Here is a 16741-nt window from a genome sequence, read left to right on the forward strand (position 1 = left end):
GAGAAACTGACTCGCAACAGAGGTACAACTGGACAAAGGACATCTGATTTAAGTTTTAAACTTCCTGATGAGTCCCTCTTTGCAGGACAAGGATTCACCCTCTCTCCCCCAGCTATAGTGAGGATGATGATGATTAATAATAATAATAATAATAATAATAATAACAACAACAAATTTTATTTATACCCCGCCCTCCCTGGCCAGAGCTGGGCTCAGGGCGACTAACACCAGTAAAATTACTGTAAAAACATAATAGAGGGGGGAAACCAATTTAAAATACAGGTTAAAATGCAATTTAAAATGCAGTCTCATTTTAAAAGTAGCCCATAGATCAAAACCATAAGGGGAGGGAAACATAAGGGTCAGACTGAGTCCAAACCAAAGGCCAGGTGGAACAGCTCTGTCTTGCAGGCCCTGCGGAAAGATGTCAAGTCCCGCAGGGCCTTAGTCTCTTGTGACAGAGCGTTCCACCAAGTCGGGGCCAATACTGAAAAGGCCCTGGCCCTAGTAAAGACCAATCTAACCACCTTGCGACCTGGGACCTCCAAAATATTGCGACCTTAAGGTCCTCCGCGGGGTGTACCAGGAGAGGCGGTCCCGTAGGTACGTGTGTCCTAGGCCGCATAGGGCTTTAAAGGTTAAAACCAGCACCTTAAACCTGACCCTGTACTTCACGGGGAGCCAGTGCAGTTGGTAAAGCACTGGATGAATGTGATCCCGCAGCAAGGACCCCGTAAGGAGCCTCACCACGGCATTCTGCACCCGCTGCAGTTTCTGGGTCAGCTTCAAGGGCAGCCCCGCGTAGAGCGAGTTATAATAATCAAGCCTGAAATACAATGCTGAAATTTTCAAAATGGTGGGAGAGACACCACAGCAGCATGAACATGCAGGGAGATTGTTTGACAACTGTTACACCACACTTTCCAGGGCATTTCCCATCACTTTCTTTACTGCCAAAGGTCTGTTTGCTTTTTGAGAAAATGGGTTTGTTGTGCAGGAGCGCTGAGTCCACTTTCATTGTGATCAAAGCCCACCCACAAAACAGGAACTGTCTGGAAGTTGCCACGACAGACTGCATCCTTCACCCCAGTGCATTGTGCAGTGATGATATAGTGCATAAAACCTGCCTTTTAAATTGGGATTTCTAAGGCTAACCCCACAAAGTTTAAAATGAGACCGAGGCACACTTCGAACGAATCTTTTAAAAGTTAACGATGGCTAGCTTCCTGCACTTGCTGCATAGTGGGGTGTGGGTGTGTGGGTGTGTATTTACTTACTGTTTCATAGTCTGCCAGCAATTGGGATCTGAATTAGAAACCCACTTATCTGTCTTTTCCTCCTCCACTCTGGCAATCGTTCGGTTTAAATTTGCGTATGACTTCTGTGCGAAATAAGACAAAAAAACATGAAATTCTCTCAGAAGCCTAGTAAGAGGTCTTCTCTGGTGATCTGCCATTGGGCCAGAGTCCCACAGGAAATAGTGGCTGGTGAACGTGTGAGAGTCTGTGTCTCTCCCTGCATGTGGGCGATGCAACCGGGATAATGTAAAAATCATGGCATTAGAACAAAGTGAAAAGCTAGCCTTTAAACTGCACTGTAGAAAGTTAGGGCAGTTGTCCTCCTTTGAGGAAGGACAGTAACTCAGTGACAGAGAACGTTTTTGTTTTGTTTTTGAATGCAAATGGTTCCTGGTTCAATCCCTAGTGACTCCAGGTAAGGCTGGAAAAGGTTCTTGCCTGATCGACTGTCAGTGGCTCTGTCTGTCGACAATACGGAGTTAGATGGAACAACAGCCTGGCTTTGTAGAAAGGAGCTTCCTACATTCCCTCATACTGGGTATACTATGGTATATTCAGTAGCTGGGGAAATGCGATTGTTGCTTCAGATGGAAAATGTGATTCTTCCCTCCGATACTGCATTTGCAGAATTTTTGTGTATGGAATGTGGTTGGATCAATGTCAAAGACATTCTTGGGTAATGGATGCTGCCAACTGTGTGATCAGGGACAAACAACGCAACTTTAGCTCCTCTCCACGCTCACATCTCTGTGTGAGAAGTTTATTTCTGTGCCTGAGTGTTCCCCCACTGTCTCACATCAACGGTAAAGCAGTAAGTTAGTCTTTAACAACAACAACAACAACAACAACAACAACAACAACAACAACAACAACGTTATAGAACCATTGACTGTACAGAATACATTGTTATTGCTATATTGTTATGTTATGTTGTTATGTTATGTTATGTTATGTTATGTTATGTTATGTTATGTTATGTTATGTTATATATAATATTATATTGGGATGTGGGTGGCGCTGTGGGTTAAACCACAGAGCCTAGGGCTTGCCGATCAGAAGGTTGGCAGTTCGAATCCTCGTGACGGGCTGAGCTCCCGTTGCTCAGTCCCTGCTCCTGCCAACCTAGCCGTTCAAAAGCACACCAGGGCAAGTAGATAATAGGTACCGCTCCGGCGGGAAGGTAAATGGCATTTCTGAGTGCTGCTCTGGTTTGCCAGAAGCGGCTTAGTCATGCTGGCGAGATGAGCGCCACAACCCCAGAGTTGTCCGCGACTGGACCTAATGGTCAGGGGTCCCTTTAGCTTTTATTGCTATTATTAAAATAGGGGCTGTCATATGAAGGACAAGACATGATGAGACAGCATTTGCCAGTTGTCTGGATAACCAGTAAGATGTTTTGGAACCCTGGATACAACTCTGGGTGCGAACAGCTGGATGCGAACAGCTGGCAAAGCAGCATTTCCTACAAAGCCTGGAGTCTTGGACAAATGTTCCCCTTTTCTAATGGCAAGGCTGGCACTGGATGGGATTAAAGCAGAGGAGAGAGACATGCAGTTCTTCAGATGTTGTTGGACCACAACTCCCATCATTCCCTGGTCCCATGCTGAATGGGACTAATGGGAGTTGAGGCCCAACAACATCTGGAGACCCAAAGCTTCCCCATCTCTAGATTAAACGATGGTTTGTATTTTTTCTGGTAACTACACACAAGCAACCACAACCATAATTCTGGCATTTGCAATTACGCACAACATTCTTTTCTTTTCTCTCTTTTTTTGTAGGGGAGATCCTCAAATTTTACTTACCTTTTCCTTTAAAAGAAGTACAATACTTTGGTTCTCTCCAGCGATGATTTTAACCAGCTCCTCTGACGTGTTCCCTACTGTGACAGATCATAAAGAAGCCATCCATTCAAGTAGCCATCCGTTATTGTTAAGAACTCTTCCATCTGCAACTTGGTATATAGAAGTTTGGCTAGGAATTCTAGCATAGCTAAGTACAGTGAGGAGAGATCTCACACTGTGTCATCTGAATTTAGTTATGTAAACCATGAACCACCATAAATAGCTATTTATAACACATTTTGACAGAAAGGAAAAGCTTGCCCATTAAACCTGACAATTATACAGTGGTGCCCCGCAAGACGAATGCCTCGCAAGACAAAAAACCCGCTAGACGAAAGGGTTTTCCGTTTTGGAGGTGCTTTGCAAGAAGAATTCCCCTATGGGCTTGCTTCGCAAGACAGAACATCTTGCGAGTTTTTCCAACTTTTTTTCCCTTTCCCCCCCTTTTTCTAAGCCGCTAAGCCGCTTATCTACTTATCCGCTAAAAGCCGCTAAGCCGCTAATGGCGCTAATCCGCTAAGCCGCTAATGGGCTTGCTTCGCAAGACGAAAAAACTGCTAGACGAAGAGACTTGAGGAACGGATTCTTTTCGTCTTGCGAGGCACCACTGTAGATGCAAGGCAAAGAGATGGAGGAGCTTCCAGGTGGCTGTTTATTGTGGGATCAGTGCTCTGTATGCATGCAAGTTTCTTGCAGTATCTGTACAACATCATGAGCATATATTTAACCACTAGGGACTCAGCTATACAGCTGCAAATAAAACATCTAAAATGTGTTGTAAAGTGCAGTATACAAATGTAACACTAGATGGCGACAGTGAGCTATGGCAAGGTAAACTGTGTTTCCATGTGCTGCTCTGGTTCGCCAGAAGCGGCTTAGTCCTGCTGGCCACATGACCCGGAAGCTGTACGCCGGCTCCCTCGGCCAATAAAGCGAGATGAGCGCCGCAACCCCAGAGTCGGCCACGACTGGACCTAATGATCAGGGGTTCCTTTACCTTTACCTTACAGATGGTTCTTAAATTTGGAATTTCCTTAATTTGCACAAGGACACAAAGTTCTGCTTATGGAAACAATAAGCGTGATTTACCCCTGTTGAATTCTCTGCCAATAGGAAGAGGTATCAGTCGGTCACATTCCGCCCCCTGTCCAAGCTGCCCTTCTGCTCCAGATCCAAATGAGTAGATTTCCCCCAGGTCTGCGATGTAGACAAGAGTATGCCGCCTGTTCACAGAATTAAAGTCAATTAGGTGCAGAAGTGCCACTGACTCAACCTGAACCCAGCGATTGCTTTTAATTTTCCCACTACCTTTGCTTTGGGGCAGTCATTTTAGATTGGTAGCAATTCCTGATTGGGGGCCAAATACTGAATACTGCCTCCAAACTTGGGGCTGAGTTTCCTCCACCCTGAATTAATGGCTCATGTTCCTCCACCACTCCTCAATAACTACCCAGCTATTTCAAAAACCCCACAGAGGTATCTTGTTTTTAAAATTTGCCAAACCCAAATTGGCATCTGTAGGGGTGCTCTGCAGTTTGGTTGAGCCTTTGAGGCAGCTCTGCCTCTCTTTCAAATCAGAACCAGTGAAAGCGGTGAAGGTCCTGTGTGAGTGTCTAGAGGCAGTTGGAGGATGGATGGCAGCTAACAGGTTGAGGTTGAATCCTGACAAAACAGAAGTACTGTTCTGGGGGGACAGGAGGTGGGCAGGTGTGGAGGACTCCCTGGTCCTGAATGGGGTAACTGTGCCCCTGAAGTACCAGGTGCGCAGCCTGGGAGTTATTTTGGACTCACAGCTGCCCATGCAGGTCAATTCTGTGTCCAGGGCAGCTGTTTCTCAGCTCCACCTGGTACGCAGGCTGCGACCCTACCTGCCCGTGGACTGTCTCGCCAGAGTGGTGCATGCTCTAGGTATCTCTCACTTGGACTACTGCAATGCGCTGTACATGGGGCTACCTTTGAAGGTGACCCAGAAACTACAACTAATCCAGAAGCCTGCACAACACCAAACACTGTTGCTGTATGTAGGTTTTATTTTATTTGTTTTTTTATCTTATATTTTGGAAAATGTACATCCAGGAGTTTTTTCCTTTAATTTTTTTGGGGGGCCCTAAGAGAGTGGGGCCCTAAGCTATAGCTTATTTAGCTTATACGTAAATCCAACACTGACCCAGACTAGGGCTGTGTGGACGCTCCTGTTTCCTCTGCATCCAATGTGCTCCCACACATTGGTTTGGGAAGTGATATGCATACAATGTTCTCCACATTTCATAGCTACCCTTTAGGTAGGTTTTCTTTTTATTAAATACTGTGTTTTGATGCATTTCTAACCCAAACTAGCTTCAATTTGAATTGAGAAAAATAACATCCTAGCTGCATTTTAAGCCAGTGACATATGCACAGCCTGACAGATTTATATCAGTCAGTGGTATCAGATAGGCCAGAAGGATTATAGGCAGTTTTGTGAATACCCCACCTGGAATTGCCCAGAATTTATTCCTCTGGTTGCGGTCCCAGTAAGCAGGGAATCGGTGCTTGTAGATCCCTAGGAATCCTGGGGTATGTCTTTTTAGAAACTGGCATACTTTTCATTCATATTATTTATTATTACATTTATATCCTGCCTTTCCCGAAAGGAGCTCAAAGGTGGCATACATAGTTCTCTGTGCCTCCCTTTCCCCCCCTCTTCATCACAACAACCCTGAGAGGGAGGTTGGGCTGAAAGAAGGTGGTTGGCCTGGGTTCACCCAGTGATCTTCATGATGGACTAGGAATTCGAACTCAGGTCTCCCGGGTAAGACACTTTACGACACTGGAAGGCAGAGAAGCCTTTGCCTGACCACAGCTGATAGAACATTATCTCCATAAAACGTGCCATACCTTCCACAGGCCACCTGAGACACCCGAGCACCAAACAGCTCAGCTACAAGTCGTGGTAACAGCTCCTTGCGCCTAGAGTTGTGGCCAAGCTGTCCACAGCTGCCATCTCCAAAGGTGCAGACTAATCCATCCTTGGTGGGAGAGGGGGGCGGGGAGAGAGAGAGAGAGAAAGAGAGAGAGAGAGAGAAGTGAGATGCATCAGCATAAACATATCTTGTTTACAAAGCTGGGGATAAGAAAGTTTTGTATGAAGGTGGGCAAGGCAGTTGGATAATGAAGAAGAAGAGTTTGGATTTGATATCCCGCTTTACCACTAGCCTGGGACGCAGGTGGCACTGTGGGTTAAACCACAGAGCCTAGGACTTGCCAATCAGAAGGTCAGCGGTTCGAATCCCCACAACAGGGTGAGCTCCCGTTGCTCGGTCCCTGCTCCTGCCAACATAGCAGTTTTAAAGCACCTCAAAGTGCAAGTAGATAAATAGGTACTGTTCCGGTGGGAAGGTAAACGGCGTTTCCGTGTGCTGCTCTGGTTCGCCAGAAGCGGCTTAGTCATGCTGGCCACATGACCTGGAAGCTGTACGCCGGCTCCCTCGGCCAATAAAGCGAGATGAGCGCCGCAACCCCAGAGTCGGTCACAACTGGACCTAATGGTCAGGGGTCCCTTTACCCTTTACTTATCACTACCTGAAGGAGTCTCAAAGCGGCTAACATTCTCCTTTCCCTTCCTCCCCCACAACAAACACTCTGGGAGGTGAGTGAGGCTGAGAGACTTCAGAGAAATGTGACTGGCCCAAGGTCACCCAGCAGCTGCATGTGGAGGAGTGGGGACGCAAACCCAGTTCACCAGATTACGAGTCTACCGCTCTTAACCACTACACCACTCCTGGTGTAGTCCAGTTGCTGTGTTAGCAGCACTTGGGCACAAGTCTGGGCAATGTCTATGGAGGTCCTGGGCTGCCCAGATGACAGGCTGATGTGGTCCAAAGGAAAGCACAGCAATATGTTTGGCACTAGCTTGGTTGCAGGAGTTGCCACAAGGAGATGTGCAAGGCACCATCCAACTATCTTAGGGAGATTTGTGTAAGGTTTATTTGTGTAATCCAGATTTGTAATCCAGATTTGTGTAATCCAGATTTGTGTAAGGTTTATTCCTTAGCCCTTTCTTCTCCTGAAGATGTGCCACAAACATCTTCTTTTTTAAAATTTTTTATTTTGTAAGGTAACCTCTCCGAGATGAATCAGAGAGCGAGTGTAAAGGAGACAGCAAAACTAAACTGAGGTCCAGCACCGAGGGCCTTCTGGCGGTTCCCTCGCTGCGAGAAGCCAAGTTACAGGGAACCAGGCAGGGGGCCTTCTTGGTAGTGGCACCCGCCCTGTGGAACGCCCTCCCACCAGATGTCAAAGAGAAAAATAACTACCAAACTTTTAGAAGACATCTAAAGGCAGCCCTGTTTAGGGAAGCTTTTAATGTTTAATAGGTTAGTGTATTTTAGTGTTTTGTTGGAAGCCGTAGGGGGACCCAGCCAGATGGGCGGGGTATAAATAATAAATTATTATAATATTATTATTATTTAATTAAAACAACCGCAACTAGGCAAACCTTCAAGAGAACCGCGGTATGCTCCCCGCCACACGAAACAAACGCTGTCTTCTCGTGCTCTAAGGCCTTCACGATTGTAGGGGAGCATCTGTCTGAAATAGGAACGAAAAGTGAAATGGAACCAGTTTGAAAGGGCAGAAAGAGATCCTTTCAAAGAGGGCTGGAGAACCTCAGGTTCCCTCAGGCCTCTCTTGTCCAGCCCTTGGGATGTTCCTCAGACCACACCTGCTTCTCTTCAGGCCACCCCTTCGCTCAAGTCTGGTAGCTTGGGCTCTACTCCCTCAGATGTTTTTGCTTGGTGGGAATGTGGCCTTGGACTGTGATAATGCAGTCTGAGTGAATGTGGGATGGAACGGTCTGTGTGGGTCTGTGTGTAGAAACCTCTTGACTTTTGCATGCATGGAATGTGGCCGACTGCACAAATGTTAAGTCCTGTACATTGCTCCACCCACCTACCACTGGCAAGCGGCCCCCAGGAGGTTCCCAAAATGAAATGTGGCCCTTGAGCTGAAAAAACTCCCCTCCCTGCTTTTAGAGGAAAATGTTTCATTACTTTGTATTCATAAAGATGTTTTTAAACATTGCAAGCTTTCTTGGGAGAAAAGTGAGATACGAATACATTAAACAAATAAATAGCTATATGCATATACAGCCATACCTTGGTTTTCAAACAGCTTAGCTCTTGAATGTTTTCGCTCCCAAACACCGCAAACCTGGAAGTGACTGTTCAGGTTTGCAAACTATTTTTTTAGCTGAACATCCATGGAGCTTCTTGCAGCTAATCAGACAACAAAGAGGGAGCCAGTCGAGCTTCTCGGAGGAGAGAATTCCACAATCTGGGAGCAGCCACAGTGAAGTCTCCTTCTTGTGTCACCACCAATCGGGCTTCTGATGTTGATGGGACCGGGAGAAGGGGCTCACCCAAAGATCTTAACATCCAGGTAGGTTTGTAGCAGTGTTTCTCAAACTTGGGTCCCCAGCTGTTGTTGGACTACAACTCCCATTATCCCTGACCACTGGGATGATGGGAATTGTAGTCCAACAACAGCTGGGGAGCCCAAGTTTGAGAAACACTGGTAGGGTCTTCCAGGTAACCTGGGCCCTAGCCATATAGGCCCAGCATTTCATAAATATTCCTCAGATTCCACCACATGGATAGAACTTTTCCTTACCTTCTGTGTCTCCAAGGCCCAGCTGTCCAAAAGCATTCTTTCCCCAAGAATAGACAGTTCCAAACACAGAGAGGGCCACGCTGTGAGCAGATCCAGCTGCAATCTTGGCCAAAGGGATGCCTTCGAGCTCCCACACAAGTCGTGGTTCCTTAACAGCATTCATCTCCCTTTTCGCTGCAACCTGGCCATAGTCATTCTGACCCCAGGCAAAGAGCTCTCCTCCTTAACCCAACATACAAAAGGAAGTACAACAGATGTATTTGCCGTTATATATATAATGGGACAATTGGGGCGGGGAGGTGGAGAAGCACCATTTGTCCTGGGCCTCAGGCTCAAAGGGGCATCAATTTTTTGGCATTCAGTAAGCTTTGCAATGTGCTTGTATGAGCACCAGGGCAAAACACTCTCACCTTAGAGTTGCATAGTAATGCATTTGCGCAGAATGAGACTAGGAAAATCATTAATCATTTGACACACACTCACTCTTTGGTTTTTTGGGTCATCATTTTCAGTTTTTACTATAGCTAGGGCCTCAAAAGCTAGAAGTGGTCTGAGCCACTCTAGATCTCTGAGATGGCATATACAGAGCTTTTTTTTCTTCTAAAAAAACATTTAGGGGTACTCTCATTTTCCTGCTCGTATTGAAATACTGCCCCTTAATGAGGCCAAACTTAGATTCACAAAATGTTTAGGGGTATGCATACCCCTGCAACCCCCCCCCCCCGGAAAAAAACACTGGGCATATATACACCCACTTGTTGGGTTGGAATAAACGACAGACGAGTAGTGGTGTCATTTGGGAGGCATCATCCTGAGCATGTCTCGGGGAGTCCCTTTTATTGAATATTACAACATTGCCACATATGTGCTTGTTGCTGACTGGTTAACACAAGTACAAAGCAAGTACAAAGCAAAGGTTACATATAGGTATTAATCACTGCTAGATTAAAGGCTGAGAAAGGGAGCACAGAACTAGACAGGCATGGAAACCTCCTAATTAAATTATAACTGGTGATTAATAGAACAAAACCTAAAACAATTACTTAATGATTGATAATGTAAGACTTAAAAGGACATATCAATCACGTTCCATAGATGTGATCAACTATGCATTAAGAACAGGTCAGAATGCCATGTTTATGTGAACTAACTGTGAACTGAACATCCTACGGATATTTCAGCTTGGAGCGATTTGTGCAGAAACATGTGCAGAAACAAATACTTTCCTTCACCCACTAAATACTTTCCTTCACCCACTAAACCCTACCTAGTGACTAAGGTCCACACCAGTTGATCTCAGGGTCAAATTGCATTTTAGTTATGGATCTATGCCTTTAAATGCTGGGTGGCGGCAGCAGGGAGAATTCACGCAAATTGTCAGTATGGACCCCAGGATGGGAGAGTTTCACGAGGCTTTAACCCTTTAACATACCCACCCTCTGTGGTCCTGATCCAGATTGGGGGCTCTGTACCTGCAATTTGTGTGGGGTAGGGAAACCATGGCTCCCCCCCCCCCACAGCCAGAACTCAGTTCCAGCACCTGTCAGGTGGGTGCCATTATAAGAGAACGTTGGAGATGTTCATGGTGAGTTCCAGCACCTCTTTTTCTAGAAAAATAAAACTGGGGGGGGGGGGTTCCCTATGGAAATTTTAGGGGCCGGGCCCTCAATCCAAATTAGAAGAAGCCTAGGAAGGAGAGGGACAATGGGTTAATGACCCACTGACTTTACACTTTCTTACCAATCCGAATAGGACCCCTGCACTTATATGTGCTAATGTAATATCTGGTTTGGCCCTGGGTATGGGGCAGAGAGGAACAGAGGAACAGCTAGTTGCTAGGGGGAGATACAAGCCCACCCACTTGCCCCCTCCTATGTCTATCTCACCCCTTCCTCCAAGGAGCTCTGGGAAATATGTTTCCTCCCCCCCAAGGTAGGTGAGAGGTCACGATCTGCCCCCACTACACAGAATTTTATTGAAACTGTGTACCATTCAGAACGCAGCTCACAAAGAATAGTTGGGATTAATGATTTCCCACATCAAAATCTCCATCAGCCCTTTGGCCTGATCAGGGTATGATTTGTTGATGTCTGGGCTCCTGGAACACAAGAACAGCCTGCAGGATCAGGCCCATCTGGTCCAGGATCCTGTTCTCACAGTGGCCAACCACTGCGCTTCCTGCGCTTGCAACTGATTTTCGTCTTTAGCCACATCCCTCGTCTGTTTCAAGGATTTAATTTCTTTTAGCTGATGGCTTTGCAAAAGTTGATGTGAGCTACCTGGGGTACATCAGCTGGAACAGAAAGGCAGGGTATATATGTTCAAAAAAACCCCAAGGAAGCTGTGTGAGAATTGTTCAGTACCTTTTGATAATGCCAGGGAATGATGGTCGCCACATGCGATTTGGACGATGCGTTTGTCTCCCAATTCTTTCAATAACCTGTTTTCAAAAAGCAAGTAGAAACAGTTCCAATCAAATAATGACATTTCTCATGTATAATCCAAGCAAGTATTTCAGGTGTAAACACGCATTATTGAGATGTGTGGATCACAAAGGAATTATTATTATTTTTCAATATAATTCTGCTGCTTTCAAAAAAACCAACAACACTCCAGTCAGTCAAGATCAGGTTTCCTACCTGGGCTTTGAATGAGCACCTCTGGATACAATACTGTGCTCAGAAAGTTTTCCTTCTGATGAGAGAATGAGCAGGTGAGATGCTTCACCATCTAGCAAATCCACCTTGGCCCCCTTGCTTAACTTGATACACTCTGGAAGATTGAACAAGATAAAGACGGAAATGGTTTTAAGCATAATCACATTTAAAGGAGTGCCAGTGGTGGCTGGTGTTCAGCAGGACTGACAATGTGGAAACATAAGAACATAAGAAGAGCAAATGGCCTGTCCAGCATCCTTTTCTCACAGTGACCTCCCAGATGCCTGTGGGAAACCCTCAAGTAGAACACTCCTCCCTTCCTGCAGTTTCCAGGAACATGATATTCAGAAGAAGTACTGCCTCCAATTGTGGAGTAAGGCAGCCCTGTTCAGGGATGTTTTTAATATGTAAAGCTGTATTGTTTTTAATACTGATTGGGAGCCGCCCAGAGTGGCTGGGGAAACTCAGCCAGATGGGCGGGGTATAAATAATAAATTATTATTATTATTATTATTATGGAGTCAGAGTATAGCCATCCTGGCTAGTAGCCATGGGCAGCCTTTGTTAGAATTCCTGCTCTGTGTTTGCAGTCATGGGATTGTTGTCTATCACACGACGGTATATATTTTGACTCCACAAAGTGGGAAGTGACGGATGTTTGTGTTACTGCGTTCCGTGAAGTGGGACTATTGTCCTTTGTTCTTTTTCTCTTTGCTGTCTGATGCTAGAGAGAGATGGAGCCATGCTGCAGTGCGCCGTGTGTGTCTATATGTAAATAAAGTAGATTAGCCAAAATGCTAAGTTGCTGAGGTCTGTCACGCAAGGTGCGAAGACTCTGCGGATCCCTAAGTGTGCCGATGTCTGTTGGCATCAGTCGCTGTGATGTTCGGGCTGAAGAAAGCTTTTGAAGCTCCCAAACAATAGACCAGGAGGGAGGGAACATGCCAGTCAGGCATGTGTCTCTGCCAGGGTCCTACTCGAGTGTAGGACAAGCTCCTGAAAGCCTTGTCCCCTGTGAATTTGTCCAATCCTCTTTTAAAGCCATCCACGTGGGCAGTCATCCCTGCCTCTTGTGGCAGTGAGTTCCACAGTTTAACTGGGTGTTCATAGTCTTTGCCATCATTCCACCTTCTAACTATGCAGGGAGTGCTTGCTTAGTTCCACATGGGTAACACTAAGGCGAAGGATATGTTCACATTACCACTTTCTCCACATCCAGGAATCTCCCATTGCTATTTTTTTAATTTATTTTTTTGGAAACAGCATTCACAAGATGTTAGCCTCAATCCATATTGACCCTACAGTTCCTTGACAAATGCTGCTTGCTGTCTGGTGCTTTCCCCCTCAAAACAAATGGCATAATCTATGCATTAGGTGGGGAAGTATGTACAGTATGAAGAAGTACCATTAAAAAAAAATTAAAATTAAAAACCCTTTGGGGGAAAAACTAAGAGGGGACACCCAAAAACTGACTAACATTGAGGTGTGGGCAGAGAAAAAGAATGAGGAGGCTGGAAACCTGAACAGAAGCACTCCATACAACAACATTATGTTGCAGCTCCCAGTATTTTTTCTCTATTGTCCATTCAAACATGAATTTGACCCTGCCTTCCAATATGGAAAATGAACTGAAAGACACCAGGATAATTGATAAGTATTAAGCCCTTATTTAAAAAAACAAAAACAAAACTTAAATTTTATTTTGTTAACATTCAATACAATTAGCTTTAAACAATTTAAGCTTCCTGTATTTCCATTGTGGCTGTTCTAGCTAAAGGCCTAGTCTGTTTTCTCTCTCTCTCTCTCTCTCTCTCTTTCTTTCCTTCTCTTTTTGTAAGAAACAACAACCGTTATTTGCACAAGCCAGCGGATGATGACATGAGCTGGACATTTGCTGTGACTCCAGAATAGAAAGTGAAACCGGTGCTGATGTGAACCTCATATTGCAGATGACAGGAATGAGTTGATAGGATGTTGAGGGAAAAAAGAAACCCGAGAAGGGCTACGTACATCAGATGCCTGCAAATCACTGGAGAGTTTCCTTTCAAAATAAACCAAGAGATGTCACATCCCTCATCATACATTTAAAACACTTTTATATCACTTTAACGGTCATAGCTTTCCCCCACAGAATCCTGGGAACCATAGTTTGTTAACTGTGCTGGGAATTATAGCTCCAAGTGGGGGGGGGTCTCCTATCAACTTGCAGTGGTCTTAAACTACAGTCCTCAGCATTGTTTGGGGGAAAGTTGTGGTATAAATGTGCTTTTAAATGCATAGTGTAGAGAGCACCATAGTGATTAGAGAATCTGCCAGTTTATCATCTCCGCCCCTCACTTTTCCAGTCTTAAATCTTCACATAACTCTGCAATTTCTTATTTTAAAAATCCTCAAGAAAATTCACCAGCATTTTAGTGTGAAATGGACACGCTTGTATGCAATTCCGCCTAACGCACACATTTTTAAAATATATTTTTAATCTTTGTTGGAAGGGACGTGAGTGACGCTGTGGGTTAAACCACAGAGCCTAGGACTTGCCGATCAGAAGGTCGGCGGTTCGAATCCCTGCGACAGGGTGAGCTCCCGTTGCTCGGTCCCTGCTCCTGCCAACCTAGCAGTTCAAAAGCACACCAGTGCAAGTAGATAAATAGGTACCACTCTGGCGGGAAGGTAAACAGCATTTCTGTGCGCTGCTCTGGTTTGCCAGAAGCGGCTTAGTCATGCTGGCGAGATGAGCGCCACAACCCCAGAGTTGTCCGCGACTGGACCTAATGGTCAGGGGTCCCTTTAGCTTTTATTGCTATTATTATAATAGGGGCTGTCATATGAAGGACAAGACATGGTGAGACAGCATTTGCCAGTTGTCTGGATAACCAGTAAGATGTTTTGGAACCCTGGATACAACTCTGGGTGCGAACAGCTGGATGCGAACAGCTGGCAAAGCAGCATTTCCTACAAAGCCTGGAGTCTTGGACAAATGTTCCCCTTTTCTAATGGCAAGGCTGGCCCTGGATGGGATCAAAGCAGAGGAGAGAGACATGCAGCTCTTCAGATGTTGTTGGACCACAACTCCCATCATTCCCTGGTCCCATGCTGAATGTTTATCATCTCCGCCCCTCACTTTTCCAGTCTTAAATCTTCACATAAGTCTGCGATTTCTTATTTTAAAAATCCTCAAGAAAATTCACCAGCATTTTAGTGTGAAATGGACACGCTTGTATGCAATTCCGCCTAACGCACACATTTTTAAAATATATTTTTAATCTTTGTTGGAAGGGACGCGAGTGACGCTGTGGGTTAAACCACAGAGCCTAGGACTTGCCGATCAGAAGGTCGGCGGTTCGAATCCCTGCGACGGGGTGAGCTCCCGTTGCTCGGTCCCTGCTCCTGCCAACCTAGCAGTTCGAAAGCATGTCAAAGTGCAAGTAGATAAATAGGTACCGCTCCGGCGGGAAGGTAAACGGCATTTCTGTGCACTGCTCTGGTTCACCAGAAGCGGCTTAGTCATGCTGGCCACATGACCCGGAAGCTGTCTGCGGACAAACGCCGTCTCCCTCAGCCAGTAAAGCGAGATGAGCGCCGCAACCCCAGAGTCGGTCATGACTGGACCTAATGGTCAGGGGTCCCTTTACTTTTACCTAATCTTTGTTGGAAGCCACCCAGAGTGGCTGGGGAAGCCCAGTCAGATGGGTGGTGTACAAATAAATTATTATTATTATTATTATTATTATTATTATTATTATGTGAAAAGCAACTTTCCCAAATGTCATGAGCTACTTACTGAGACTCCCCTGGCATCCTCCGTCCTCTGCCCTGTCATAAACGATGACGGTCCTGTCCGTCTTCACTATAGCCAAGCAGCCTTGTTTGCAGGTGATCTGGTGGATGGTTCCAGGGTCCTCCTTGCAAAGGCTGGGATGGTAGCCGACAGCCTCTGGGAATAGCAGCAAGGCTTTGGATCGCAATGGTGAGGGATGAGGCAAGTCCGACCGGGTGCCCACCTCAGTCCTGGGCTTGCGACTTCTGGACCTCCTTGTCATCTTCTCTCCCAGTTTTCCTCACAGGCAGTCCACTCTCAGAACTAGGACCACCAGCCCTTTATTCTGGGACACAAACCATTGTTGTGTCTCTGCCAGAGAGAGAAATGTTTCTGACTTTGGCCAGAATTGAAAGATGCAAAAGGAGAACAAGCGTTCAGGATGTCAGCAATCTAGATGGATAGCTGATGCTCCTCTCTGAGTTGTCACCCGAGTTCTGCTCTAAGGAATGCCAAAGAGTGAGACTTCTTGGGGGAAGGAGCCAAAAAGAGAGAGCTGTTTCTCTCTAGTTTCTGTTTACTCATTTGCTTTCGAAACAGAGTAGGAGGCGGGTCTTCCTAGGAAACAGAAACCGTTGCTGCTGCTGCTGCTGCTGCTGCTGCTGCCAGTGAGAAATATTCTCTCTCTGCAAATCCCAGAAGTGAAGCCCTGTTAACCTGTCGCAACAGAACAAGCAAGAGTCTGGTGTCACCAGCTTAAAGACTAGGCACATTTATTAAGGCAAAAACTTTGTGGACAACAGTTCACCCAATCAGATATATCTATGGATTGCAGTTCACAAAAGCTTATGCCGTATAATGAATGTGTAAAGGCTGTGCCAACAGGCTCTCACTGCTCTTCGCAAAAGAAGCATGCCATAAGAAAAATGAACATTGCTTGCTGTGGCATTGTCACTTAGGTTATGCCTTGCCCTTTTAAGAAATATATGCCCTGTTTCAATACAGCTGAACTTCAAAGGGAGACAACAACAGTTTGATTTATTAAGAGGTTCAGTGCTGTCGTCTTGTCAATCGAACAGGGACAAAGGTTGTTATAAATTCATGCCATGCGTGTTAATCAGGTCAACTTATGCCAGGTTGTCTGTGTTATCAACAAAAATCAGTTTTGTGAATGACCACTGCCAGTTCCTAATTATCTGCCTCTATACTTTTTAAATTTCTCTCTGACCTCATTGTTTACATTCTCTCTACCCACTTTCAATCATTTGTATATGGCAACTCAAGGTTCATGCATCTGAGAAGGGGACCGCTGTTCATAAATACTCTTTTTGACACAGACATGTAGAATGTTGACATGAACTTTGTTTTTTTTTATCGTTGATTTTAATTGTTTATAATGCTTTAGGTGGCTGTTTTTAAGCGTTTTCTGATCATTTGTTTTATTCTTTCTGTAAACTGATTTGAGGTTTCATGACAACCAAGCGGTATACAACTCTCATGAAATAAATAAATGGGTATGTTCTCCCCTCCAGTGTC

At 45.4% G+C, this 16741-nt stretch overlaps 1 protein-coding gene across 3 annotated transcripts in view; it reads right to left on the reverse strand.

Moving 5' to 3' along the window:
• The window catches only part of LOC309350097 (E3 ISG15--protein ligase HERC5-like), a 35642-nt gene extending 19131 nt beyond the window's left edge, over positions 1 to 16511 (reverse strand). For 2 of the 3 annotated variants that reach the window (XM_081876723.1, XM_081876721.1), the window contains exons 1-9: positions 15230 to 16511; positions 11431 to 11563; positions 11155 to 11231; positions 8792 to 9013; positions 7620 to 7711; positions 6020 to 6150; positions 4232 to 4365; positions 3104 to 3180; positions 1278 to 1381 (exon numbers count right to left, since the gene is read on the reverse strand). In XM_081876723.1, the coding sequence (XP_081732849.1) occupies positions 1278 to 1381; positions 3104 to 3180; positions 4232 to 4365; positions 6020 to 6150; positions 7620 to 7711; positions 8792 to 9013; positions 11155 to 11231; positions 11431 to 11563; positions 15230 to 15488 (1229 nt within the window). In that variant the 5' untranslated portion in view covers positions 15489 to 16511. The remainder of the gene's footprint in view (positions 1 to 1277; positions 1382 to 3103; positions 3181 to 4231; positions 4366 to 6019; positions 6151 to 7619; positions 7712 to 8791; positions 9014 to 11154; positions 11232 to 11430; positions 11564 to 15229) is intronic. The other variant, XM_081876722.1, reaches the window with a different exon arrangement.
• Between the last annotated feature and the right edge of the window lie 230 nt (positions 16512 to 16741).

The sequence above is a fragment of the Podarcis erhardii genome, assembly GCF_964252035.2.
Source record: "Podarcis erhardii genome assembly, chromosome: 9".
Taxonomy (NCBI): Eukaryota; Metazoa; Chordata; class Lepidosauria; order Squamata; family Lacertidae; genus Podarcis; species Podarcis erhardii.